The sequence below is a fragment of the Tupaia chinensis genome, unplaced genomic scaffold, assembly GCF_000334495.1.
Source record: "Tupaia chinensis unplaced genomic scaffold, TupChi_1.0 Scaffold000074_1, whole genome shotgun sequence".
Classification (NCBI taxonomy): domain Eukaryota; kingdom Metazoa; phylum Chordata; class Mammalia; order Scandentia; family Tupaiidae; genus Tupaia; species Tupaia belangeri.
In genome coordinates this window covers 5,982,650-6,009,448 of record NW_006159534.1, presented here as the reverse complement: position 1 = coordinate 6,009,448, position 26,799 = coordinate 5,982,650, and the positions used below count along the sequence as shown (strand labels likewise).

At 34.4% G+C, this 26,799-nt stretch overlaps 1 protein-coding gene across 5 annotated transcripts in view; it reads left to right on the top strand.

The window, feature by feature from the left end:
* SUCO (SUN domain containing ossification factor) overlaps window positions 1–26,799 on the top strand; it is a 54,460-nt gene that overhangs the window by 14,154 nt on the left and 13,507 nt on the right. For 2 of the 5 annotated variants that reach the window (XM_027767991.1, XM_027767990.1), the window contains exons 9-18: window positions 5,856–5,963; window positions 8,060–8,165; window positions 10,500–10,520; window positions 10,724–10,779; window positions 11,230–11,321; window positions 12,089–12,154; window positions 16,524–16,592; window positions 17,126–17,216; window positions 20,929–22,086; window positions 23,726–23,813. In XM_027767991.1, coding sequence (XP_027623792.1) covers window positions 5,856–5,963; window positions 8,060–8,165; window positions 10,500–10,520; window positions 10,724–10,779; window positions 11,230–11,321; window positions 12,089–12,154; window positions 16,524–16,592; window positions 17,126–17,216; window positions 20,929–22,086; window positions 23,726–23,813 — 1,855 coding nt within the window. The remainder of the gene's footprint in view (window positions 1–5,855; window positions 5,964–8,059; window positions 8,166–10,499; window positions 10,521–10,723; window positions 10,780–11,229; window positions 11,322–12,088; window positions 12,155–16,523; window positions 16,593–17,125; window positions 17,217–20,928; window positions 22,087–23,725; window positions 23,814–26,799) is intronic. The other 3 variants (XM_027767992.1, XM_014584021.2, XM_014584023.2) reach the window with 2 other exon arrangements.

The following is a 26,799-nucleotide window of genomic DNA, read 5'->3' as shown; positions in this document are numbered from 1 at the left end:
ACTGCTTTTTAAAAAGGAGCCAAGTAAAATCATCACCATCATGCTGATTCATTGAATTAATGAAGTTTGTGTATAGAAATGTGTGTGTGCGCGCGCGTGTGCACACATGTATATGCATGCATATATTCTCTTCCTCTCCTTCCTCTTCCTTCTCGCCTTTTCCTTTTCCTTCCTTCCCCTTGTGCTTCCCTTTTCCTTCTCACACACTTTAAACCTTAAAGACAATGCTTACTCTTTTCTGTTCTTGTCCTTCACTCCTGTTTGGAAATGTACACATTTGGGTTCAACTTTAAAATGAACCAAACTATTTAAAGATATTAAGGGATAATTTTTTTTTTTTTTTTGGAGAGGTTTTCGCTATAGGGCGCATGTGCTCGCCAGAGAGACAGAGAGAGACAGAGAGACAGAAAGCGAGAAATCACCCTCCAGGGGGGATGGCCACGCCGCAATCCCTTCTCCTCCATTCTCCTCTTGGGATCTTAGGCACACACGCACACGCGCCCAGCGTGAGTTTTAAGCCACCGGGTCTGGGATGCGAACTGCAGTCGACTACGTGGGAGTCCAGCGACATAGCCATTACGCTAACTGCTGGTCCCGATTAAGGGATGATTTTAAAAACTTGATCTATAAATCAATTTTGAAAAAAATTATCTGAGATCATAATCTAAGTCTTATTTTGGGGGTTTTCTTTTTATTTATTAAAGCATCTATAGTTGGGGACAACTCGATTTTTATGCTTCAAAATTTTGTATTTAAAGCAGTGATGCTGGGATGAGGTCATACGAGGCAATCATTTTGCTTTATTATGGTTTGCAACATTAAATGTATTCCAGATATATTTAATATATTGAAACATACCTGAAAAACCATCTGGACCTGTTGGAAACTGTTTTAAATTAAGTGTATAATTTTTAAAATAAGTAATATATTCACATCATTCTAACTGACAAAAAATAATTTAGAAAAGGGAAGGTAATTACACAGGGAAATTTCCTACTTCTATCTTATCCACCTTCCTGCTTGTTGTTAAAGTTTTAGATGTCTTTTTGTGTCTTTATACAGATACAAGTAGATTCCTTTTTATCTCCTAATTTTCACAGAAATTAGTATATTATGCATAGTATTTTGTATCCAAACAAGATTTTTGTTGTTGTTGTTTTTTGTTTTTTTTTAAGAGAGAGATTTTTTTTGCTATAGGGTATGTGTGTTTGCCAGAGAGACAGTGAGAGACAGAAAGCAAGAAATCACATTCCAGGGTGATGGCCATACCACAATTCTTTTTCTTCCCTTCTCCTCTTGGGATTTTGGGCATGAATGCATATGCTCCTGGCTTGAGTTTTAAGCTGCCGGGTCCGAAACTGGAACTGCAGTTGACTACATGGGAGTCCAGTGACAGAACTACTACACCGTCTGCTGGTCCCCATTCTGAGTCAGTTTTAACTTCAAGGTATCTTGACCATCTTTCTCTCTTAATCTCCAGAGGGCACATATGCGAGAGAGTGAGAAAGAGAACACAAATATGCACACGATGAGGGTGAGCACTCCCTAACGGGATGTGATTACACTGTAGTCTTTTGTCCTCCGTTTCAGGATTTTGGGCATACACAAACACACACAGCATTTTTTTAAGCTACAAGGGCCAGAATTTTAACTGCAGTTAATAACAATCTGCTCTGTCAGATCTGTCTCCCTATGCACACAGGATTTACCCACTGTATTACGGAGCTGCCCTCTCCTTTTTAAAAAATGTAATATTTCCGTTGAGTAAGACAGATAGGTAGAAAATCCCAAGAAGAACCTTCATGCCATGGTGTACCTGGTGTTTTCAGGTCCAGCCAAGATTCAAAGCCCAGTCAAGCCTTCCCATATTGTTCCAGCATCATGCAGTGGAACCCTGCTGCCTGTGCCATTGTGACTAGACTTCTTGACTATCTTGGTATTTCATTCATAGAACACTCATCTTTCTTCTTGATAGCTGCATAAAATTCCATTTTGTGTTGGTACTGATATTTAACTAGTCCTCTCTTGAGGGATATTTGGGTTGTTTATAATCTTTTGCCATAACCATCAGGGATATTTTTAATAAGCTCGGATGCATCATTTTGTACCTGTATGGGATATAGGAATAAATGATATTTTTCTTTTAACTACTAAAAAGAGTTTATTTTAAAAATTGGCTTTTTTTTTTTTTTTTTTTAAATTTGCTGCAGGGTGTACATGCTCATCAGAGAGAGACAGAGAAAAAGAGGGGGAAAGTGAGAAAGCAGCCCTATGAGGCATAGATACTCAGCAATCCCTTCTTCTCCATGACTCCTTTGGGGATTTCAGGCCCATGGGCACACATCCAGCACATTTGTCAAGCCAGTGGGCCCAGCATTTGAGCCATGCTGTTGGTCATGTAGGATGCAGCTGCCTTAACCATCACAACACTGGCTGACAAATTGTCTGCTTTTAAAAGAAGTAATTGTGAATATTTAGGTTTTGCTATTCTTATTAGTTTTGGCATATTATATTTTTTGTAGGAATTTGTCTTGCATTTTCAAAGTTTTGGATTAAAGTATTTATAATATTTTATCTTTTTCTTAAGATTTTATTTAACTTTATTTATTTAAACTTGATGAGAGAGAGAGAGAGGGAGAGGGCAAGCTGCCAGGTCCAGGACTTGAACCACGGTCAGCCATGTGGGAGTCCAGCACCCTTAACCACCAAGCCACCTGCTGGTCCCCTATTGTTTATCTTTTGCTGTAAAATTCTTTTCTGTAAAAATATTTTCATAATATTGTTATTTATGCCTCCTTCTTTAATCTCTAGATAATTGTCTTTTTGACTTTATTGATTTCCTCTATTACGTCTTTGTTTTCTCTTACATGGATTGCTGCTTAAAACTTCAGTTTTCCACATTTAAAAAAAATTTGAGAGCTCTTTGTTTAATTATTATTATTATTATTATTATTATTATTATTATTATTCTTCAGTTTGACCAGAGAGAGACACAGAGAGAGAAAGAGAGGGTGAGTGAGAAAGCAAGCCACCAGTTCTGAGACTTGCACTGTTGGTTAGCCATGTTGCGAGTCCAGCACTTTAGCCACTATACCACCTTCCAGCCCCAGTTTTCCACATTTTTAAAGTTTAATGAAAAGTGAAGTCTTTTGAACTTTTTTTTATTTCTAATATACATGTTTCCTAATATAAACAGTCAAAGTTATAAATTTACTTTGTAGCCTTTACATTTTGATACATGATATTTCATTAAGCTACTGGTATATTTAGGTCTGTTACTTTACTGGTTTTTGAATTCTTGACCCATAAACAGTTAAGTTTAAATTGAATTTGTTGACTTTTATTAACTTTTAATTTGCACAATGCTCTTTGTTTCTAAGAAAACATAAAAAATGAGGCAGAAAGATAATGAAACACATTTTAAAAATTAGCCAGAGGACATTTGCACTCACTGGGAAGAGACTGAGAAAGCACCCCTCTCCCTCCCCACACCCATGGGAGATGGTGACTCTGCAGTCCCTCTCCCCTCCATTTCTTCTTTTGGGATTTTGGGCACATATGCACACATGCCCTGTATGTTTCTGAGACCTTCAGGCCTGGTATACAAAGTGCCCAGTCAGGAGCATGGAATCCAGCTCATGCCACCACCAGACCACAGGTTGGTCTGTAAGGCTTTTTTAAAAAATCAACTTTAATGAGGAATAATTACATATTTACTAATAATTACATATACACTAATATATAATTACAAATACATACTACATTATGAGGCTATTCATCAGATATGTACATATTTTGGAATTATTACATTTTTCTGGTGTGTTAATAACTCTTTATGCCTGGTAATGCAATTGTCTAAAAACTTACTTGATATTACTGTTATTCGTGTCTTCTAGAAATGGTCAACATAAGTATATTAAAAAAAAGGGCAGGAGGGAATTGATTTTATTTTCTTGTTAATGTTGCTTCTTAGAATTATTTTCTCCATTGTTAGTAAAAAGCAAAGTCTGTGTCTGATTTTCTTTAGTCCTCCTCCCACAAGGATATTGTGGTGGTATAAGAAATGTTCAGGCTTTGGAGCCAGACAGATAATAACTTTAGCTTTACTCTATTGAATAAATGAATGCTAATTAGGACTTTTGATTCTGATACTGTAACAGAGACTAAATCACTGGTTTAAATAAGGTACACATATAATTTTATTTTTTGTGATTAAAAACCCAAGCTAGCAGTTGATGCAGGGGTATAGCAGAACAGTCATAGGACCTGCATACCTTCTGTCATGTTTCTTTCCTCTCCTCTAAGGTATTGTCACTGTTGACATTGGAGAGGTGATTCATCCTTACTTACACTCTCATTCCAGCCCCTAGGGTGGGAGGAAGTGAGTGAGAGCGGTCAGCATTCTTTTGAAGACTTGATTTGGAAGTTGCGCTTGATACTTCTGGTCATATCCCATCACCCTGAACTAAGGAATGTGGCCAAGACTAGGAAATAGAGTCTTTGAGGGGCGACTGTGTGTTCAGCTATATCTGGAAGATTCTGTTATTAAAAGGCAGAGGGGAAAATGTAAAATAGACAATGAGTATTTGTTGAATGGTTCTATAAAATAGAGATGATATTCTTTGCAATTTGGTTGTAAGAATTAAAGGATGGTTGTAAATCATATAATATGGCATTCAACAAATGTTAGAGTTTGTCTCTCTTCATTTGCATTTCTCTGAAACCTGATTATTTTAACCATCTTTTAGGACTTTTGTCGCTTTATTTGCGTTTAATTGTCAATATATATAAAATCTCATTTTATTCTAATGGTTTATTAAAGCAGTGTTTAAAATGCTAGATTTCGTGTTTCTTTTCCCCAAATATCATGCTATATGCAGTTCTATTTTATACACATGGTACTAGTTATATCTTTTCCCTAAGTAGCAATATTTTGCGGCATCTTTCCTTATTGATAAATATAGATCTCTAGCATCATATTTTTAAAAAAACAGCTTTGTCAATATGTTTGACGTACAATAAACTGCATGTACAGTTAGCTGCAGTATGTCAAAGTATACAATTTGATAACTTTTGGCCTTTGGATATCTGTCATTACTAACACCGCAATAAGAAATGACCATATTTGTCACTCCCAAAAGTTGCCTTAGAGCCCTTTGTGATTTCTCCCTCAAACTCCCCTCCCCCAGTAATAATTACAGATTTGTTTTCTATTAATATCAATTAGTTATGTCTTCTAGCTTTTTACATAAATGAAATTGTAGTCTTTTAGTACTACTTTAATGGCTGTTTAGTATTTCATTGTTTGGGTGGACTATAATTTCATAATTTGTTAACCAATTCTTCATGCTAATTATTCAAGTTGACCCTGGATCTAAGATGTGCTTTGATAAAGTAAAATGTGTATCAAGAGTAGACATCTGGAGCCATGTGTCCTTAAGATATATTTTAAGAGTGTATCACTAAATCAAAGACTGTTACATTTTAGACAATACTGCCAAACTGTCCTCTAAACTAGTTATTTTACGCTATCACAGGTTGTTCTTAGTAAAGTCATTCCAGCTCCAAGAATGGGCCCTGTTATTAAAACAAAATAAAAATCTGTTCAAAAATCTGATGGAGCAAAATCAGTGTTTCTTCTATTTACAGCCCCCCCACCACCCACTAATGATGTGCCAGGGTAATTCTTAAAGGTATTCCTTATAGAGAACTCAGGCTACAAATCCTCTTCCTTCTTAATTTTTTAAGGAATAACTTCTAATGAAAATCTTATAGATGCAGACAGTTAATGTAATTTTTAATATGAATGGTTTAGGTTGGTTTATCTAAGTAATTGTCTTGTGTTCTTTTTGTAGGTTTGTTATTGAACTTTGTGAACCAATTCAAGTAAAACAGCTTGATATTGCAAATTACGAACTATTTTCTTCTACTCCTAAAGACTTTCTGGTTTCTATCAGTGACAGGTAAATTCTGAAGCTATTTTCTATAGGGTCTATTTTGTATTCCTGTAATAAAAATTTTAAAATGGGTCACTTTCACTTCAATCATTTTATTTTTATTTGAATGTTTATAATAATAGTACTACTGAATTGCATGCTTTTATTAATCACTTTACTTTCATTCAGTCATATAATGCTTAAAACATAACTACTTTATGGTATTATTCTCTTATGAGATGAGGAAACAGACAGAGGAAAGTTAAGTATTAATAGCTTGCCCAGATCATATGACCTGTGAGTTGGGGAACCAAGATGCCAACTTAGAACTGTATAAATTCAGAATTCTTACTTTTAATCATTATACTCTTAGCACTTCCAAACATTTCTTTAAAAATGTAATTGAAAACATACATGTACAAATGGTTCATTTTGTATCATGAGGTATATTTGTGTTCAGGTATATTTTAAAACCTTTTTTTAATGTGTGTGATGATAAAAGAAACAAAATATGTTGTAGAGGATTGGGAAAAGAACTGTATTCTTATCAACCAAAGATGAGCATTATTAGCATTTCAATATAATCCTCTTCAGCCTTTCCTATATATTTATTTATTCAACACAGAAAACATATTTACTTTTTAGTTTTTACATCCTAAGACTACCTTCCTATCTAGTAAATATACCTTACGTACCATTTCTGATGACTGCATAATGTATTTCCCTCTGCAGAGATGTTTAAATTATTCCATAAATTTTTTTTTATGAGAGATTTTGATATAGGGCACATGTACTTGCCAGAGACACAGAGAAATAAAGAAACTGAGAAATCATCCTGCAGAGGGCATGGCCACATGCAATCCCTTCTCCTCCATTCTCGTCTCAAGATTTTGGGGATGCACACACATGCACCCAGTGTGAGTTTCAAGCTGCCAGGGCCAGAATTCGAACTCCGTCAACCATGTAGGAGTCCAGCACTGTAACCATTACACCACCTGTTCCTCCCTCCCCATGAATACTTTTTGAGTACTACAGTAGCATCCTACACAGTCATGATGTGCCATGTAGGAGGCTATTTTTTTATATAACTATTTTTCTCTCTTCGATTGCTAGGGTTTTCCATAGTGTTTCTTCCTGTAACTCACACTCAGCATGGAATATATATAGGTTCTTAAATCAGTTCTCAAGATCTCAAATGACATACACAGCTCTGACAACTAAACAAGTATTATAGATAGTTTTTTATTTTTAATGTAAGAAGAGGACATTCATTATGTTGTGGAATTCTTCAAATGATGCAGTAACAAAAATAATAGCTTTATTCTTTTATATTAGATTTCCTTTTAAGAGAAACACCTATGTAAGATATGTCCAATTCAAACATGACTGTAATTTTTTTAAAATTAATTTTCTTGTTCACTTTCTACCAATACTGGTATTTATATTTTACATCAGCATACACTTATCAGTATGTGAAAAGTCTACCTTCTTCTTATAAGACAATCTCTTGGCCTCTTTCTGTTTTAAAACCTGTAGGGGGACCAGCAGTTAGCATAATGGCTATGTCGTTGGACTCCCATGTTGTCGACTGCGGTTCACGTCCCGGACCTGGTTGCTTAAAAAACTCATGTCGGGCGCGTGTGCATGCATGCCCGAGATCCTGAGAGGAGAATGGAGGAGAAGGGATTGCGGCGTGGCCATCCCCTCTTGGGGGTGATTTTTCTCTTTCTCTCTCTCTGTCTCTCTCTCTCTGTCTGACGAGTGCACGCACCCTATAGCAAAAACCTATAAAAAAAAAAAAAACTTCTAGGAAGCCCTCCTAAACCCCAGAAAGTGGTTTTAGTGCTACTTTTGTCTTCTGTTTGTTATGTTTTCAATCTGTTAATGGTGTCATTCTTCAAGGTATTTTCTTTTTTCTCAGTAAAGAGGAATTGTTTGGTTTAGTTGGACAAGAAAATTAATGTATTTAACTCAAGAACCTGTTATATTTAAACATTCTTAACTCAGTGAGTTCACCTGGACAAGAAAAAAATGTACAGGGTCTATTTCTAGTATGTGATGGAACCTCTCAATATATAGCTCATAATTTTCAAAAAATAATGTCTATATTTTATATTTTTTAGATATCCCACGAATAAATGGATTAAACTGGGTACTTTCCATGGTAGAGATGAGAGAAATGTCCAGAGTTTCCCTTTAGATGAGCAGATGTATGCAAAATATGTGAAGGTAATGTTTACATTTACAAGACTATGTAATATAATGAAACATGCCTAGTATTTACACTTTATACACTACATGCATTTAGAAACTAGAAGAAGAAGAAATGTATTACATTGGGTCATGGGAAAAGTCATGCTGTGTTTTTCTTTGTAAAATGCCTTATGACTTTTACAACGACCTAGTAGTATGCCATTTGATAAAATAGTTCTTATTGAGATATATTATTTCATGAGAAATAATACTATATTCCCTTTTGTATTACTGGACACCTACATCTGTATTTTGTCATTTCTGGCTCTGATAAAATTCCAAATTATAACTCTTCATTATTTTTTAGTCTATATGTAAAATGACATCTTTATTATATTTCTTTCTATCTTGAATTCCAAATTACTGCTAGTCAAGCAGGTCTGATTTCTTATTAGATTCTAATTCTTGGATCATTTCAGTTTTAATATCCAGTTATTTGGCATTATTTTTACTTTTGCCTTTTCTATGGAATATTCAAATGAAATATTCTGTGCAAAATACAGTAAGCTTTAAAAATCAATAAACTTTTAAACACTTACATTTAGTATTTGTGCTACTTCCTCCACCAACTGGTCAAGTGGAATTACTCTAAAATTAAGACAAAAGAGGGGAAGTTGCTACTCCTCTGCTTTCTGCCCTTTCCTTCTTTAAGAGAATAGCCATACCTTAAAGTCCATTGTGTTAGTAATATGACCTTTGGGAATGGCAGCAATTCTCATGCCTGTCTTTTCTTTAAATGTGAGAACTTACCTCTATCTAATTTTTTCTTCTGGGATTTACCATCTCTTAAAGCATGTTAAATCAACTTCTCTAAATGGGTAAACTTGTAGTATTCCTTGTCTCAACATAAAAAAATCTGTTTTGAAAATACAGTGATGGGACCAGCAGATTGCATAATGGTTACATCTCTGGACTCCCAGATAGTTGACTGTGGTTCCAGTCCCAGACCCAGTGACTTAAAACCAGGCATGGGTGTATGCGCGCCCAAAATCTTGAGAAGAGAATAGAGGAGAAGGGATTGCGGTGTGGCTATCCCCCCTGGGGATGGATTTCTCGCTGTCTCTCTGTTTCTTTCTGGCAAGTACACGTGCCCTATAGCAAAAATCTCTCTCTTTACAAAAAAGGAAAGAAAAAGAAATACAGTTGATATTCTCAGCTAATGATTCAACGGAGTTCAGAAAAGTGAGGGAATGTCTTCAGTTGCTATAAAAGTGAATGCTTAGACAATTATTTAGTGACATTTATTGTAGCATACTTTCTATCCTATGAGGAAGAAAAAATGTTAAAATTATTTGCCAATGATGCAGTGATATTTAATTTCGTAAGTGAAAAAACCTCACATTATGAATAGTTTTGAAGATATCCTTTGTGCCATCTACTTTGTTTAAAATGGAAGAGTATTTTATTGAAAACCCAGTTAGGTAGAATTCAGTCTAAAAGCAAAAACGTGACTCATATTTTATAGTGATAAATGTTATATAAGTTTACTTGGGTTTTTCTGATTCTTAAAGCATTAAATCCAAATTACAAATTACAAGTATAGTTTTACAATATACTAATTAATCTTTTTATTAGTGTTATTAATATATATGTACATAACATACAAAGATCTTCAAAAAGTTCATGGAAAATGCATATTTTGAGAAAACTTTGTATAAAAGTAAACTTGTATTTTAATTCATTTTCCCATAATGTTTTTAACTCTCAAATGTATTCCACATGTATATCAATTTGTAAACTTAGATATATTCTTTATACACGTTTCTAACATTTAAAGTAATATAAAATATAGGCTGTTTACTAATTAGTTTTACAATGCATTTCATTTCTTTTTTTAAAAGAATTATTTTATTAAACTTTGTTTATTTTTTAATTTATTTTTAATTTGACCAGAGAGGGACAGAGTACGAGAAAAAGAGAGAGGGAAAGTGAGAAAGTAAGCCACCAGGTCCAGGACTTGAACCATGGTCGGCCATGTGGGAGTCCAGTGCCCTTAACGTCCATGCTACTTGCTGGCCCCACAATGCATTTCATTTCTAACAAATAATATAACAACAGTGAATTTTAGGTTATTTTAAAATCTTAATAACATGAAAGTAATTTATTTTATTACTTTCTAGTTGTGATTAGAAGTATTTAAATTGCTTTGATTTCTGCAAAGAATAAGAGTACTACAACGTTATCCATCGTAGTACATTGCTTCCCACACTTTAATTACGCAGATAACTTACAGATGTTCAAGAGTTGCTTATGGCATGTTATCTAGACTTTGGAACTGATTTCTGTTTCTTCTCCTTTCTCTTGCTTCAGATGTTCATCAAGTACATAAAGGTTAGCAACCTTCTCTTTTGCAATATCGGATAACAGAGAATGGCATAGTAAATATTGCATAAAAACAAACTTTTACAAGTATCGATTTTGGGGGAGATGAAGACTTTATTTTGAGAAATTATACGGTGAACAACTGAGTACATTGTTAAATGGTCTCACATACACTCTGCTGGTTTCCCATTTTATGTGCTTTTATTCTTCAGGTGGAGTTGGTATCACATTTTGGATCTGAGCATTTTTGTCCATTAAGCCTTATAAGGTAATACAGAACAGATAAATTTACTGAGTGCTTTTTATAAGCGATATGCAAAAGTTTCAATATATATAAAGTGAATAAATAATTTTCTCTAATGTGAAAGTGACACTATACCTTTTCAAGAAAGATTTACAGTGTCACAATACCTTCTGGTAAAAATAAACTTTGAATTTGTTCAGCTTGCTCGTTCTTCTGCTATGATGATAATATATGGAACATTTTACACCTTTAGAAAAACTTGCTCAGTATGTGCTCAGTATATTTCTAAATACCTTAAATAGTTTAACATTTTAATGAAAACAATAGATGGCTACAATGTAAGAAATAACCATTATTTTGGAGTCCAAAGCCAGTAGTTCTCAAAACATGATCAGGATGGATAATGATTATTTATTTTGCAGAAGCAAGCCTTAACTTGGTTCTGAAAGACATTAATGAACTTTTTGTTAATAGGGTATTTGGTACTAGCATGGTAGAAGAATATGAAGAAATTGCCGATTCCCAGTATCATTCAGAACGTCAAGAACTATTTGATGAGGACTATGGTACGTTGCTTTAAATAGGTGGCCATTTCATATATGGTTTTTAAAATCTAATAGAGTAAGTAGAGATTACTTAAATCAATATGACTTTGTCTTTAGTCTTTCATTTATTTTATTGTTTTTAACCCTAGTAACCAATTTTTTCTTAAACTTATTTTTTATTATGATTGCTTTGTAAATTGTATTGTTTGAAGTTTATCAGTTATTTGTAACTAGAACTCCTTTCTATAATATGATTGCTATATTAAACACTTGAATAAAAGTCTTTTTTTTTGGAGAGGTTTTTGCTATAGGGCGCATGCGCTTGCCAGAGAGACAGAAAGCGAGAAATCACCCCGAGAAATCAACCCCCCAGGGGGGATAGTCACGCCGCAATCCCTTCTCCATTCTCTTCTTGGGATCTTGGGCACGCACTCACACACGCCTGGTGTGAGTTTTAAGCTACCGGGTCCGGGACGCAAACCACGGTCAACTCTGTGGGAGTCCAGCGACATAGCCATTACGCTAACTGCTGGTTCCAGATGAAAGTCTTAAAAATGTGGTTACAATTGTGATAAACGTTACTGTTATTTTCCTTGGTTTATATCTGTTTGATAAATGACTATGAATCTCACTTTCGGTTTATGAACGTATTTTAGGTGTACAATTCATATTTAATATAAAGATGTTTTAATATCAGCTGACTTTGACAACCTTGTAATTTAAGCTTTTAAACATGATATTATTGAACCTAATTTTCAGCATCGTTACTTTTATGTGCTCTGTAACAGATTATCCACTGGATTATACTACTGGAGAGGATAAGTCCTCAAAAAATCTTCTTGGTTCTGCTACAAGTGAGTATTTTGGGGTCTTCCTATTCACGTTATAAAAGTGGTTCTTGACTTCTTCATACTGACATATGAGCATTTTGTTGTGGTATAATTTAGGAAGCTTCTCTCAGTGTTGATATTTCAGTTGAAATCAAAGGTACTGACTTTTGACAAATATTTCTATGGAAATGAAGTTAGAAGAGTGGATGGAAAGAAAGAAAAATGCAAGCATAATAAGAAAGTGTTTCTTTTATTCTAAGCACTTACATATTGTGGCTGATTTCTTCTAGTGAAGAATTACTTAGGTAAAGAATTATGAAAGAGGTCATGCAACAGGCCCATGTGTGGAGGCACAGTGGTAGTGCAGTGACCTGCAAAGCTGGTCACTGGAAGCCATAGGGAAGATTGGAGTGCCCATAGTTCTGGTTGGATATGAAAGGCTGGGCAAAGATCAGGCATCTAATTAAATTGCTTTTCTCTCTCTCAATAAGTAAAAAAAAAAAAAAAAAATGTAAATAAATCCTAAAAACTAATGAGATAGAAATCTTAAAAAAAAAAAAAAAAAGAGGTCATGTGTCTATGAAATCCTTCCAAATAAGGATTTATTAATCTGTGGATGTGGTTAGTTTCCTATTTAATGACAACATATAAAGGCTATTCTCTTCTGTAAAAATAAAGAGTACAATAATATTAATAATATGTATGTACTCTTTGTAAACTAGAGAAACAATGACCAAGATATCTAGGAATTTAGTTTCTTGTCATTCCAAAGTAGTAACTGACCTAGTGGTAGGCTGGCTAGAAAGACTGTTACCCAACCAGCACTATATTTTTAGTGTTAGAATGTGGTTAGGTATATTTTAATGTTATTTTTCATTTTTGCTGAAGAATGTAAAACTTACTAGGGGGAGTTGTTTTTATTTGGAAATTATTAATTGAGTTGGATAAAAATAAATCTTAGAAAAAAGGAGACTAGCTGTTTGTGCCTTTCTTGTTGCTCTTAGAATTGTTTGACTACAGTCTTAGTATTAACACTGACTATAGGTTTTTGAGATAGTCAACCACTAGTACATATACTAAAGTAGATATTTTGTATGGCCACAGTGTATGGAGTTAAGAGCCATCTCTCGTTACTTTCATTTTCGTTCCTTTTCTTCCTCTTTTCCCCTAAAGAGAGGAATATGGACTTCAGTGGACTTTTTAAGGGATGAGATAGAAAGTGTTAAAAAAAATACCTACAGAAGGAGAATTCTTTTATGAAATATTCAATTTTGTTATAGGTCAATTCAATATAGCAAGGTTTCTGACTTTTTAGATTTCAGTGAGATTGCTTATAAATAGAATTCCTGACTATTTAATTGATGATGATATGAAAATAGGTGTCTTATTCTCTTCTATGGGATATAGGATTTTAGGAGTGAAAGAAATGATGCCATTTTATCTGTCTGAATATGAATATTGATGTTTTCTTACATTTGTATTAATTCTGCATGTTACATAGTAGTAATTATTCTGCCTCCTATGTAGCTCAGTAATGCTGAAGTAGTTCTGAGGAAGCATTGTTTATTTTATGGGATCAGAAAATAACCCCAGACTGAAAAATCTCTACCTTCTGAGGGGTAATAGAAAAAGGCACCTTAGAGAAGTAGTTTTCCTTCTTTATTTTAAAATTTTTTCTTCCCTTTATTCATGATACAGTATATGCACAAGTGAGAGAGAGAGAGAGAGGTAGCTAGATGAGCACTCTCCACAGGTTCTGGTCATTCCAGGATCCCTCTCCTCCAGCCTGTCAAATCTTGGGTACTTACTTGCATTCCTGGTGTATCAGATTGACCAGGCCACGATTCAGTTCAGAGTTGCCAAGTAGGGTCTAGCTTCTCTTGATCGGTGCTCACTGCTATACTGCAGAGCCAGGCCTGGTACCACAGTTTTACATAAAGGGAGAAACCCTGTTGACATTTAAGGTTTTTCTATATCTTCTATGAGATTAACTCCTAGACCCTATTAAAATCTAGCTGTATGTCAGTAGAGAACATTTCCTTGTTTATAATTGCTTCTCAGACCAATTTATTATTTTATTTGCCGGAGGGTACATACATTCACCCAAGAGAGAGCAAGAGGGAGAAAGCATCCTTCCAGTTAAGATTGTTCGGAATAGATTATTCTCAATGCTGGAATATAGAACAAAACAAACTATGTCGGTGTTCTGTGATCATAGGAAGATGATTTCTTTTAGGTTATATGGGCTGAGAAAGACATCTGCACAATTTTGCTTTTGTTACCAAGTGATATCCTGAAATGATGATAAATAGTATTTTTCTAAAAGAATTATTTTATTCAACTTTATTTATCTCAATTTGACCCCAGAGAGACAGAATGAGAGAGGGAAAGTGAGAAAGCAAGCCACCAGGTCCAGGACTCGAACAACAGTAGGCCATGTGGGAGTCAAGCGCCCTTAACCACCATGCCACCTGCCAGCCCCAATAAATAGTATTTTTAAAGGATGGGTAGTATGAATCTTCCTTATAGGTACTTGTATTAAAACTTAGGTTCAGAAATAATATTCATAAGCTAATTTCTTTATAGACATACAGACATTCTTTTCTTGAATAATAAATGTCATATAATTTGAAATCTGAGGTAAGATCTCACTTTGAAGCACAAGTGAGGACAGACTTGATTCCATAGTAGGTTTTGTGAAGCATTTGGCTCTGACTGTACTTTAGGTGACAGCCTAAGTAGAGGATGGTATCCAGTAAGGCAGTATTGATCAGCCTTAAAAGGAGGCTTATGAGGAGATAAGTTTCCATTTCTAATTTTATCTTGGTTTATGAAGAAGTATGGAGTTTCCATTCCTGTCATCACCTCATGCTGAGACATCTCTTTGGCCTGAATAAGAATCAGGTCACTTCTCTGTTCATCTTTTTGCTTAATCAAAGAGCAAGACATTCAGAAATGTCATTTAAACATTTTAGGTGACAAATACCAAGCTTTTGTGTTATACTGTTGAGTGGAAACAAAGTAGTGCTACTTTGTCTTACAGATTGTATAATCATCAGTATAGGAAAGTGAAAATTACTGTAACTGTCTACAGGCAGTTGCCATTAAAGCAGCCTAAAATTATCTGCTGCTTTGTGTCACCCTAAAGCATATTCACAGGATCAACTCTTTGGGACAGTACTTGGTTCCCAGCCTGCTTGATGTGCCAGATTTTCCTCCCTTAGATCCTTTTGTACTTTGCACGTCTATGGTTTTCATGGAAAGTGTGATGAAAACCCTTTGGATCTCTTTTAGGGAAGGGCACTAAGATGGAAATAACCTATAAGGCTTACTATATAGCCCTTGCCAGATCTTAGTATTTTAAAAGGAGGAATACCTGATACTAAAGAAAAACTTCTAGTGGAATTCAAAGATTGGTTTGGGGATGGAAGTTAATTTCCCTTGAAATTATATCACATTATTGGAAGGACGCCTCCCTGATCCCAGCACCAACTTTTCTTGGAGTTGTGCTATTTTGTATTCCTCATGTATAAATATCTCTGTTTCTATAGATAGTGAGGTTTGTACAACTTCCACTCATCGTCTAGTTGTCCTCTTTGAAAAGAGAGACAGGTTAGCATCGTGCAGCTTCTCAACCTGTAACACAGAGTTTTATAGTTTCAACTTAATGAATCTGCCTCATACCTATTCCCACTCAACTCACAAAAGAATTTATGTGCTTTATATTCTACAGAACATTGTTATTTTGGCCAGTGAGTTTTTAAAAGTCAAAGATGACTGATTTCTATGCAGTTTCATTTTGGAATCTAACCATATTACCACTAGATTATATGCTAGTAGTTGAAAATAAAAATTTTCTGCTTTTCTTTGGATAATAATTATTCTGTTTTGTTTATTTCTTCCTATAACAATCACCCTTTTAAGGAAAGACTTTTATTTTTTCAAGCTTTCTTTTATATTTGTAACTGTTTTAAACTATAGAACCTTTTAAAAGACAGCCTTTTCTGTAAAATACGAATTTTGGTTATCATATTTCTTTCCTGTCCTAGTATAGTCTATATACTGAGTTTTATATATATATATTTTTTTTTTCATACTGAAGACAGAGTTTGGTAAAAGATATGGGGAAGCTTTGCAAAAAAATAAATAAAAAGTATATTAAATTTAAAAATCCTTCTGAACAAGACTCAGATTTATGCTTTACACTTTTGGTTCAAATATATTTGTGTCCTATATTGGACTTTAATACTAAGGTGAATAAAAAGTAACTAGTAAAAAAAAGAAATGAGTCCTTTCCTATTGCAAAAAACCGCTATAAGTGGTTTTTTGACTGATATTTTATTTAGAATATTTAGGTGTTTTGGTATTTTTTTCTGATTGAATTTTGTTTTAGATGCCATTCTAAATATGGTGAATATTGCTGCTAATATTCTGGGAGCAAAAACTGAAGACCTGACAGAAGGTACCTAATCATTTTATGGGTCTTTTACATAGCTGGTACTCCAGGGGTCCTTCTTGTTAGGAAAATCAAATAATAAGCCAAGAAAATTTGATTTTTTTCATTTAGAAATATAGAAATGAACCAAAGGAACTTACTAATCTTTTGTTATTTATTGCTTACTTGAATTTCACAAGTTCATTTTTATAAAATGATCTTGTCTATATAAAATTCATAAATTTGATTTTTGGCTAATAACTTTTTAGATGTTTAGAAGTCTTTTTAATTATATAAGATTACACAAAATTCATAGTCATCTGACTTGCTTCAATCATCTGAAAAGTCGAGATAACACATATCCCTTGTAGTTGTGATCTTGTCAGGATCACTTCTTTCTAAAAGAACGCTGATTTTTTTTTTTAAGTCTGCAATAGCAGACCTATTTGACTTTTATCTTCTCTCTGAGATATTTAAAGTTCTTCATTTTTTACAGTAGAATATTTTCATGATACAGCTTTTAAAAATTGAACTCAATATGGCCATCTTTCTTAAAATAGGAAATAAAAGTATATCCGAGAATGCCACTGCCACAACTGCACCTAAAATTCCTGAATCAACTCCTGTTTCAACTCCTGTTCCATCACCTGAGTAAGTTGTACCATGATATTAAGTAGAACTCTATAAAAATGGAGAGCTAAGTATACTAGTACAAAAAAAGGAGCTTGTGATTTGTACATGAAGTGATTATCCATAGAGAGCTCTGAGTCGTAGCTTCTTCCTGTTAGAGTATATGTATGCGGAAGGCACTTCATTCTAGACCAAACATTTGGTGTTTTGATACTATATATTTACTTGATTGTTCACAGCACTGAGTCCTTTCCTATTGCAAATAATTGACCTGACTGTGCAGGTCACATGCAGTTGAAAACATACAAATTTTAAAGGCCAATTGTTACTAAGCTCAAGTTTAAAAGTATTGATTATGTATCTGAGGTATCCTAAGAAAGTTACAAAGTGTACTCAAAATGCCTAGAGCAATGGTTCTTGAATTATATGTTTGTCATACAGCAAACTCTTACAGTGTTCCATTTCTCAGGTTGGATTATGTAAGTCTTTTTCCAGACTGCAGGGGAGCTGCTTTGGACAGCTATGTGTGTACATGTGCATGCACTTGTGTAGACACATGTATATAATAAAAAATAACCTCATGTTTTTGTCTCTTCTATCAAAGATGGAGTCCATGTTGTGGGTATCTCCACTTCTTATCTATAATAGATAGTAAGAGCTTAATGATTTGGGTAATTGGGCATAGTCATAATAGATTTCAGTTATGTGTATTTCCTTAGATATTTTCCCTATAAAACTTTGAAATTCTTTTTTCTCAGAACTCTACTTAATAGGATAAGCTATTTGAACATGAAACACTAAGTTAGTTTATAGTTAGACATGGCAGTGTATATGCTTTGAACCATAATTCCTAAGTGTCGTACTAATTCAAAAGTGAAATTTTTGTGCTTTGAAGGGCACAGTGAGAACTTGACATTCTCCTGTGTTAACCCTGAAAGTGCCTGAAGATATTTATTGGGTGGTTAGAGAGAAAATATAGTCTATGTGTTACTAATTTCTATAAAGACCTAAGAAAGCTCTTAAGGATAGAGACATTTTGATGTTTTTAATTACGTGGAACTGTAATTACTATTTTCCTGATTTTGTAACTAAGTTTCTTCAGTTGAGAACACATCTTATTTTTCAAAATAAATACTATTTTCATTATATATATATATTTTTTATTATATATATATAAATATATATATTTTTTCATTTTATATATATATATATATATATATATATAGGTATGTTCATACGCACATGTGAATATTTGTTGGATGATTTAACGATATCAGGCTAATGTATCAGTTTTTACTTTTTCATGTTTTAATAGATTTTTCCACAATGTTTTTACTTTATATTCATGTTTAGTTTTCTTAAATTCCTTTTAATGCTATATAGCAATAATTTGAAGGAAATAAAAGAAGAGGAAATAATTCATGACAGGCTCACTGTTAAAGTTACTACGTAAAGCTGATTTATTTTCTTTTTCCAGATTTGAGTTTGTGTTTTTCCAAGTATAACTTTGATTAGAGTATAGAAGGTATACATCTTAATTTCTGTCAAATTCAATTTGACTTTTTTCCTTTCTTCAGACATTGTTTTTATTTTCTAGCATAATTTATTTGGTAGATCATAAGGGATCTACCACCTGAGCATGTAAGAAATGTTACTCACGAGTCTCCCCTCATCTCATATATATATTCTTGGCTTTCTTAGTCATTTTTCAGAGTAGGAAAATTTGTTTACGAGGCTAACTCTTTTTGGTATTCAAGTTATGGTATTTTTTTCAAATTGACCCTTTGTGGTTTTAAGACTGTTTCCAGAATTTACCTTTATCTCAGATGGAACGATAGGCATTACAGTATGCAGCATTGCTTCCACCAGCCCCACTCCTTCCCTTCCTTAATCCATACACATAATTTAGAGCCCAAAGATGGCATAGAATTAGAGGCACCATTTATTATAAGCCAGGATTTTTATTAAGGAAGTTAAGTATTTCTTTTAATAACAGAAAATTAGCTTTGCTAAGATTATTTTGAGAAGGGATATATTTCTTTTCTCTAGTGTAGATAATCTTGTGTGTGTCTGTGTGTGTTTAATGCCATATTGGATTTATTTAAATCATCCAAAGAAAAATTATCTTTAAGAAACCTAACTAGCTACCTTTTAAAAAGAGGATATTCAAGCACACAGTGCATCCATAAATATTAAGAATCCTCTATTCTAGTTGTAGCTTTGGGACTTAGAGCCCTTGAGTAACTTAATTAAGGGGTGGTGAGGCTTATAAAGATTTGGTTAATATTTTGGGGAGGAGAAAGGTGCACCATACTTCAGTGAGCAGTATATAGGTATGTTCATACGCACATGTGAATATTTGTTGGATGATTTAACGATATCAGGCTAATGTATCAGTTTTTACTTTTTCATGTTTTAATAGATTTTTCCACAATGTTTTTACTTTATATTCATGTTTAGTTTTCTTAAATTCCTTTTAATGCTATATAGCAATAATTTGAAGGAAATAAAAGAAGAGGAAATAATTCATGACAGGCTCACTGTTAAAGTTACTACGTAAAGCTGATTTATTTTCTTTTTCCAGATTTGAGTTTGTGTTTTTCCAAGTATAACTTTGATTAGAGTATAGAAGGTATACATCTTAATTTCTGTCAAATTCAATTTGACTTTTTTCCTTTCTTCAGACATTGTTTTTATTTTCTAGCATAATTTATTTGGTAGATCATAAGGGATCTACCACCTGAGCATGTAAGAAATGTTACTCACGAGTCTCCCCTCATCTCATATATATATTCTTGGCTTTCTTAGTCATTTTTCAGAGTAGGAAAATTTGTTTACGAGGCTAACTCTTTTTGGTATTCAAGTTATGGTATTTTTTTCAAATTGACCCTTTGTGGTTTTAAGACTGTTTCCAGAATTTACCTTTATCTCAGATGGAACGATAGGCATTACAGTATGCAGCATTGCTTCCACCAGCCCCACTCCTTCCCTTCCTTAATCCATACACATAATTTAGAGCCCAAAGATGGCATAGAATTAGAGGCACCATTTATTATAAGCCAGGATTTTTATTAAGGAAGTTAAGTATTTCTTTTAATAACAGAAAATTAGCTTTGCTAAGATTATTTTGAGAAGGGATATATTTCTTTTCTCTAGTGTAGATAATCTTGTGTGTGTCTGTGTGTGTTTAATGCCATATTGGATTTATTTAAATCATCCAAAGAAAAATTATCTTTAAGAAACCTAACTAGCTACCTTTTAAAAAGAGGATATTCAAGCACACAGTGCATCCATAAATATTAAGAATCCTCTATTCTAGTTGTAGCTTTGGGACTTAGAGCCCTTGAGTAACTTAATTAAGGGGTGGTGAGGCTTATAAAGATTTGGTTAATATTTTGGGGAGGAGAAAGGTGCACCATACTTCAGTGAGCAGAAGTACTCACAAACATTCTTAAACAGAAATTAAAAGAGAGCAGGTTTGATATGGAAAATATGGTGATTTGAGTCATGTGGCTGGTCACTGGACCAGTGGTCTTTCTGTTATCATTTCTATGCAGTGTTTGTTTTTATAATGAAAATGTTTTATTTAAAGAAAGAAAATTCATCAAAAAGACTGATTTTTTTTCTAAATGTACAGCCTTTCTTTAGTTTTGTATATGATACATTTATTTTCTTTAAACATATTTTTAACTCTAGACTTCTACTTTATCTGTAATTGTGATCTATATTTTAGGGATGTAATCGCAAAGATACCTGACACAGAGCCATCAACACCAGATACTCCAAAAGACAGGCCCATTGTCCAGCTAGTTCAAGAAGAAGAGGAGGAGACAAGTCCATCTACCGTGACCCTGCTGGGCAGTGGTGAACAGGAGGATGAATCGTCACCCTGGTTTGAGTCAGAGACACAAATATTTTGTAGTGAACTCACCACTATTTGTTGTATTTCCAGCTTTTCGGAATACATATATAAATGGTGTTCAGTTACAGTCGCTCTTTATCGGCAGCGCAGCAGAACTGCTATGAAAAAGGGAAAAGATTATCGTGGGTCAACTCAAGAACCTTTACTGCTTCCTTCAGAGTCAGGAGATGTTTCAGTATTACGACCTCTGAGTGAAGAATTGGACAATAAGAATATGGAAAGGGAAGCTGAAAGTGTTGTTCTTAGTGACTTAAGCAGTGTGCACCAAGTTGACTTGATGAATCACACTGTGGATGTAATTGAACTTGAACCAAGCCATTCTCAAACACTTTTTCAGTCTCTTCTCTTAGAGATTACTCCAGAAATCAGTTCATTCTCTAAAATGGAGGTATCTGAGTCTGTTAAACATGAAGCAGGACATACACCAACACACGTGATTCCCCAAGAAAGTTCTGTTGAGACTGTTAATCAAACAGAAAAAAAGTCTGAGAGCTCTAGTTCTATAGAGAAACCTTCTGTTGTCTATGAAACAAGTAAAGTTAATGAGGTAACAGATAATGTTGCAAAAGAAGACATGAATTCCATGCAAATTATTACAAAACTATCTGAAACGATAGTGCCACCTATAAACACAGCCACTGTGCCAGACAATGAAGATGGGGAAGCCAAAACGAACATAGCTGATATACCAAAGCAAATTTCAACTCCTGCTGTGGATTCTTCTTCATTACCTGAAGTGAGAGAGGAAGAGCAGTCTCCAGAAGATGCCCTTTTAAGAGGGTTACAGAGGACAGCAACAGATTTTTATGCTGAATTGCAAAATTCTACTGAACTAGGTTATGCTAATGGAAATCTTGTGCATGGATCAAACCAAAAGGAGTCAGTATTTATGAGACTTAATAATCGTATTAAAGCCTTAGAAGTAAACATGTCTCTCAGTGGTCGCTATCTGGAGGAGCTCAGTCAAAGGTAAGATTTATTATGATACCACAGTCCACAGGGCGAATTAAGCTGCAGAATATGATCTGTGATTGCAAAATGAGAGGATTTACTTATCTCATCATACAGCATAATTTTAGCTGGAGAGAGAAAGAAAGCTACTTGGACACTGGTCAATGAGTTAGAGAATTGATTTTGTTCTAAGCTTTAGAAGGGCCTACTCATTGACACATGCTTTTACTATTATGCTGGTAATGAGTTTGACTTATCTATAGTCACTTTCCTCCTTCCTTCTGTTGTGTAACTTTAACACTTTTACTATTTGATTCCCAGAGGGCTCATAGGAAAGGTTATAGTATATAGGCCTTCAAGTTCTTAATGGAACTTGACCAGATATCACTTAAAAGTTTAAATAATTGATGACAGGAGTGGATGGAAGTGGATGATTAGGTAGCATTAGCAGTTTGCAGGCTTTCTGGCAATCCTAGTTCTAGTTGTAGTAATACATGCTCTTGTGCCTCTAAGTGCCAGAAACAGTGCCAGTGCATTTATCCAGTAATTGAGACCCCAGGCACGGCTACATTATAAAAAACTACTTAGGCTGTTTTTTAAAATCCCTTTCATGTCCATGTATGTCCTTAGCCCCTCCCCCCCATTTTCTAATCACTTAAGCTCCAGGTGTCTAGAGTTTTTGAAATACCATCTTTTTTTACTCCTAAATTGAAGTCTCATTTATGTGATAGAGCACTAAGGTAGTCATTATGTCCTAAAGATGTGTTTCTTCCTAATTCATACATACAATTTTTGGCCAGTTTGTGTGTGTGTGTGTGTGTGTGTGCACGTGTGTGTACCCACATGTTCACTTAGCTAACTCTTAACCTACCCTTGCCTTTTCCCCAGCCCCATCTGCACACCAGTGCCACCTCAGAAATCACTAAATTATATGTGTAGCAATGAATTATGTAGAATTGATGTTGAAATAGCAATACTTACGGGGACTTTTTAGTTTTTTGCTACAGGGTGCATGTGCTCATCAGAGAGAAAGAGAAAGCACCCCCTGAGAGGCATGACCATGTTCCATTCCTTTCTGCATTCTCCTCTCGGGATTTTGGGCACACATGCACACATACCCAGCGTGATTTTTCAGGCCACTGGGTCCAGGACACAGCCATGTGGGATCCATCCATCTTTTTTCTTTTCTTTATTTTTTTTTTCTTTAGAGGTTTTTGCTATAAGGCATGTGTGCTCGCCAGAAAGAAGACAGAGAGACAGAAAGTGAGAAATGACCTCCCAGGGGGGGTGGCCCCATCACAATCCCTTCTCCTCCATTATCCTCCCAGGATCTTGGGCATGCATGCACACGCACCTGTTGTGAATTTAAGCCACCGGGTCTGGGACTCGAACTGCGGTCGACTACATGGGAGTTCAGCGACATAGCCATTATGCTAACTGCTGGTCCCAAGGAATCCATCCATCTTAATGACTTCGCCACCAGCTGCCCCACGGCTTTTTAATTATACCTTTGCAAGTGTTCTGCTGCATAGGCCTAAGTAAAAGTCATCATAAGAAAAGTGAATTTATCACATGTATCAAAATGAGAAGAGTATTTCTCATAGTAAGTGAATAAATGAAAAATTAAAGCTAATTTTAACCAATTTTTACTCCGTAGGTACCGAAAACAAATGGAAGAAATGCAAAAGGCTTTCAATAAAACGATTATAAAACTTCAGAATACTTCACGAATTGCAGAGGAGCAGGTTGGTCATCTTCATCTCTTTTTTTAATATAAATTTTAATTAAATTTTATAGACTCTCACTGGTAAAAATATAAGTGATGTTGGTTCATGCTTCCCCCTAATGATTAACTGTATCATACATAGTCATGTGTGGAGAGTTATCTACCTATTAGCCTCATTATCTCCTCTAGAGAAAATTTTCTTTAGCAGTATTCATATTACGTTGTGTGTGTGTGTGTGTGTGTGTGTAAGGGGATTTTCCTACAACTCTGTTAAACTCTAAAGTCTCCTGTGATTTTATACATAATCTTACTGCTTACAAATAAAAATAGCTTTATTTCTTCCTTTTGATTCTCATACTTTTTTATTTTATTTTTTTCTCTTCTTTCTTGACTAGAGCTAAATAGTGATGGAATAGGACTGGTGATAGTGGTCCTCCCTCTTTCTTGTTAATTTTCAGGGAGCAATATCAGTAGTGTATCTTTAAGTGGGATATGTGTGTTTCCCAGAAAAGGAATTTTATTCTTAGCTTTTCTGAAAGTTATGTGGTACAAGGGGAAAGTGAAGTGAAGAGAACTCAGATTGCAGAGAATTTAGTTAATTGCCACTTACTCTCTATTAATGGCATGTTATAATTGTGGTTCCTCCCTTAGTGGTTTTTCTATTATTGAGGTTAGACAGTTCTTTATATATTCAGAATAGGAGTCCCTTATTAGAAATATGGTTTGCAAGTATTTTTTGACAATTACTTGTTTTCTCATACTCTTTACAGTGTGGTTTGAAGGGAAGTTTTAGATTTGTTGAATCCCAATACATTTTTCTTTTCATTCTGTGATATCTTTGCCTAGTGTAGCTACAAAGATTATTTTCATATATTTTCTTCTAGAAATTTTACAGTTTAGTTTTACATTAGGTTTATAACTCATTGTGAGTTAATTTTTATGTGTTGCAAGATATGGATTAAAGTTATCTCAGGGAAGGGAAAGTCATGAATATCTATTTGTTCCAGCATCATTTGTTGAAAAGACTGTCTTTTCTCCACTAAATTTCCTTTACACTTTTTCTGAATTCACTTGACTATATAAATGCGGGTCTTTTTCTGTGCTTCTTTTTTATTTATCTATTTGTCTTTTTATTTTGTTTATTTATTTGTAGAAAAATGGGTCTTGCCATGTCCCACGATTGTGGGAAAATTCATGACACATTTTTGCATAGAAAAAAAACGTCCTGACTTTTCTGATAACCCAATATTTTGCCTATACCAGCCTTAAGCTCATAATTCTCCTGCCTCAGCCTCCCAGAGTTACTAGTATTATAGGCATGTGCCACCATGCCTGTTTGGGAATCTAACGCAAGCCTCTGTGGTCCCAGCCTATGGAGCAATGTGTCAGTAGTGTGCGCCACTGAGACGGGTCCTCTCTTTGTCTATCCTTGTGCTAATTTCACAATGTTGGCAGTTACTGTATAGTAACCCTGCAGGCAGTGTTAAGTCCTTCAACTTTGTTCTTTTCCAGTATTGTTTTGGCTACTAGATTTTTTTGCCTCTCCATATGTGTTTACAATCATCATGTCGGTATCTACCCCCCAAGAAAAACAACAGCAAAAAAACCCTGTTTGAATTTTGATATAGGGATTTGGTTGAATTTATAGATCATTTTGGAGAATTGACATAACAATGCTAAGCCTTTGATGTAAGAACGCAATATTCATTTAGGTTCTCATTAATTTTGAAATTATTTTCCCCCTCTGTATTTTCTGTTTAAAATGTAACAATATGTCTAAGACACGTAAAAATACTTTTAGCAATCTTGTATATTAGCACCACTGGAAGTAATTTTTGATTAGAGGTGTAATAAGTTAGTAAATTTAAGTTTGTCCATTGACTGTTTGTAACCTCAAATTTATCAATGTCAGATATGCCTCAGGATTTAAAGGAAAGAATTTATTGAATCACGTTTAACATTTTAAAAAGATAAAATAGAATAGAATGTATGGTGGATTACAGTAAGGAAGTGAATCAATAAAGTCTTTTCTTGTGTTAAATTTTATAAATTCTTCCATTCCCCACACACATACACAGCTGAAACTTAAAAGTTTTCCATCTAAATTTTAAAAACCTAGGTCTAAAAAAAATGGTTATGTACATCGTACCCTTAAAACATTTTAGGTTTTTTTACTTCTTGTCCTTTTTCTTTCCTGAAATTTATCAAATTTTTAGTACAGTCAATTTAATATAGGTTCTTATCTTCCAAGTCTAGTACAATTTCCTAAAATATTAATGCAAGTGATATTTTAAATAAAGACATGTTGATTATAATTTTTTGAATGCAGAACTGTCTCAAAAATGAAAATACAGGTATATTTGATTAATTTAATTTCATTGGCAATATAACAAAGATTAGATAACCTGTTGTAGTCATTTGACTATTTGACATCCCTAAGTTCCATTGTAATATTCTATTAAAGAGAAAATTTGAAACGTTTTTGGTATGGAGCCTATTTTATATCCAAAACATTCTCTTTTTTTTTTTTCTTTTTTTTTTGAGAGGTTTTTGCCATAGGGTGCGTGCGCTCACCAGAAAGACAGAGAGACAGAAAGCGAGAAATCACCCCCCAGGGGGGACGGCCATGCCACAATCCCCTCTCCTCCATTCTCCTCTAGGGATCTTGGGCACAATCGCACACGCAACCGGCGTGAGTTTTAAGCCACCGGGTCTGGGACGCGAACCACGGTCGACTATGTGGGAGTCCAGTGACACAGCCATTACGCTAACTGCTGGTCCCAAAACATTCTTCAAAATAAATTTTAGCATATCTTTGTGCTTACTGCTCTGCTTTATAAACATTTATTTGACAATGATTGTAGTTGTATAGAGCTGGTTATGTCTTGAATTACACACATGGAGACCATATTTAAAAAGTAATTTAACGGGGGAACCAGCAGTTAGCGTAATGGCTATGTCGCTGGACTCCCATGTAGTCGACCGTGGTTCGTGTCCCGGACCCG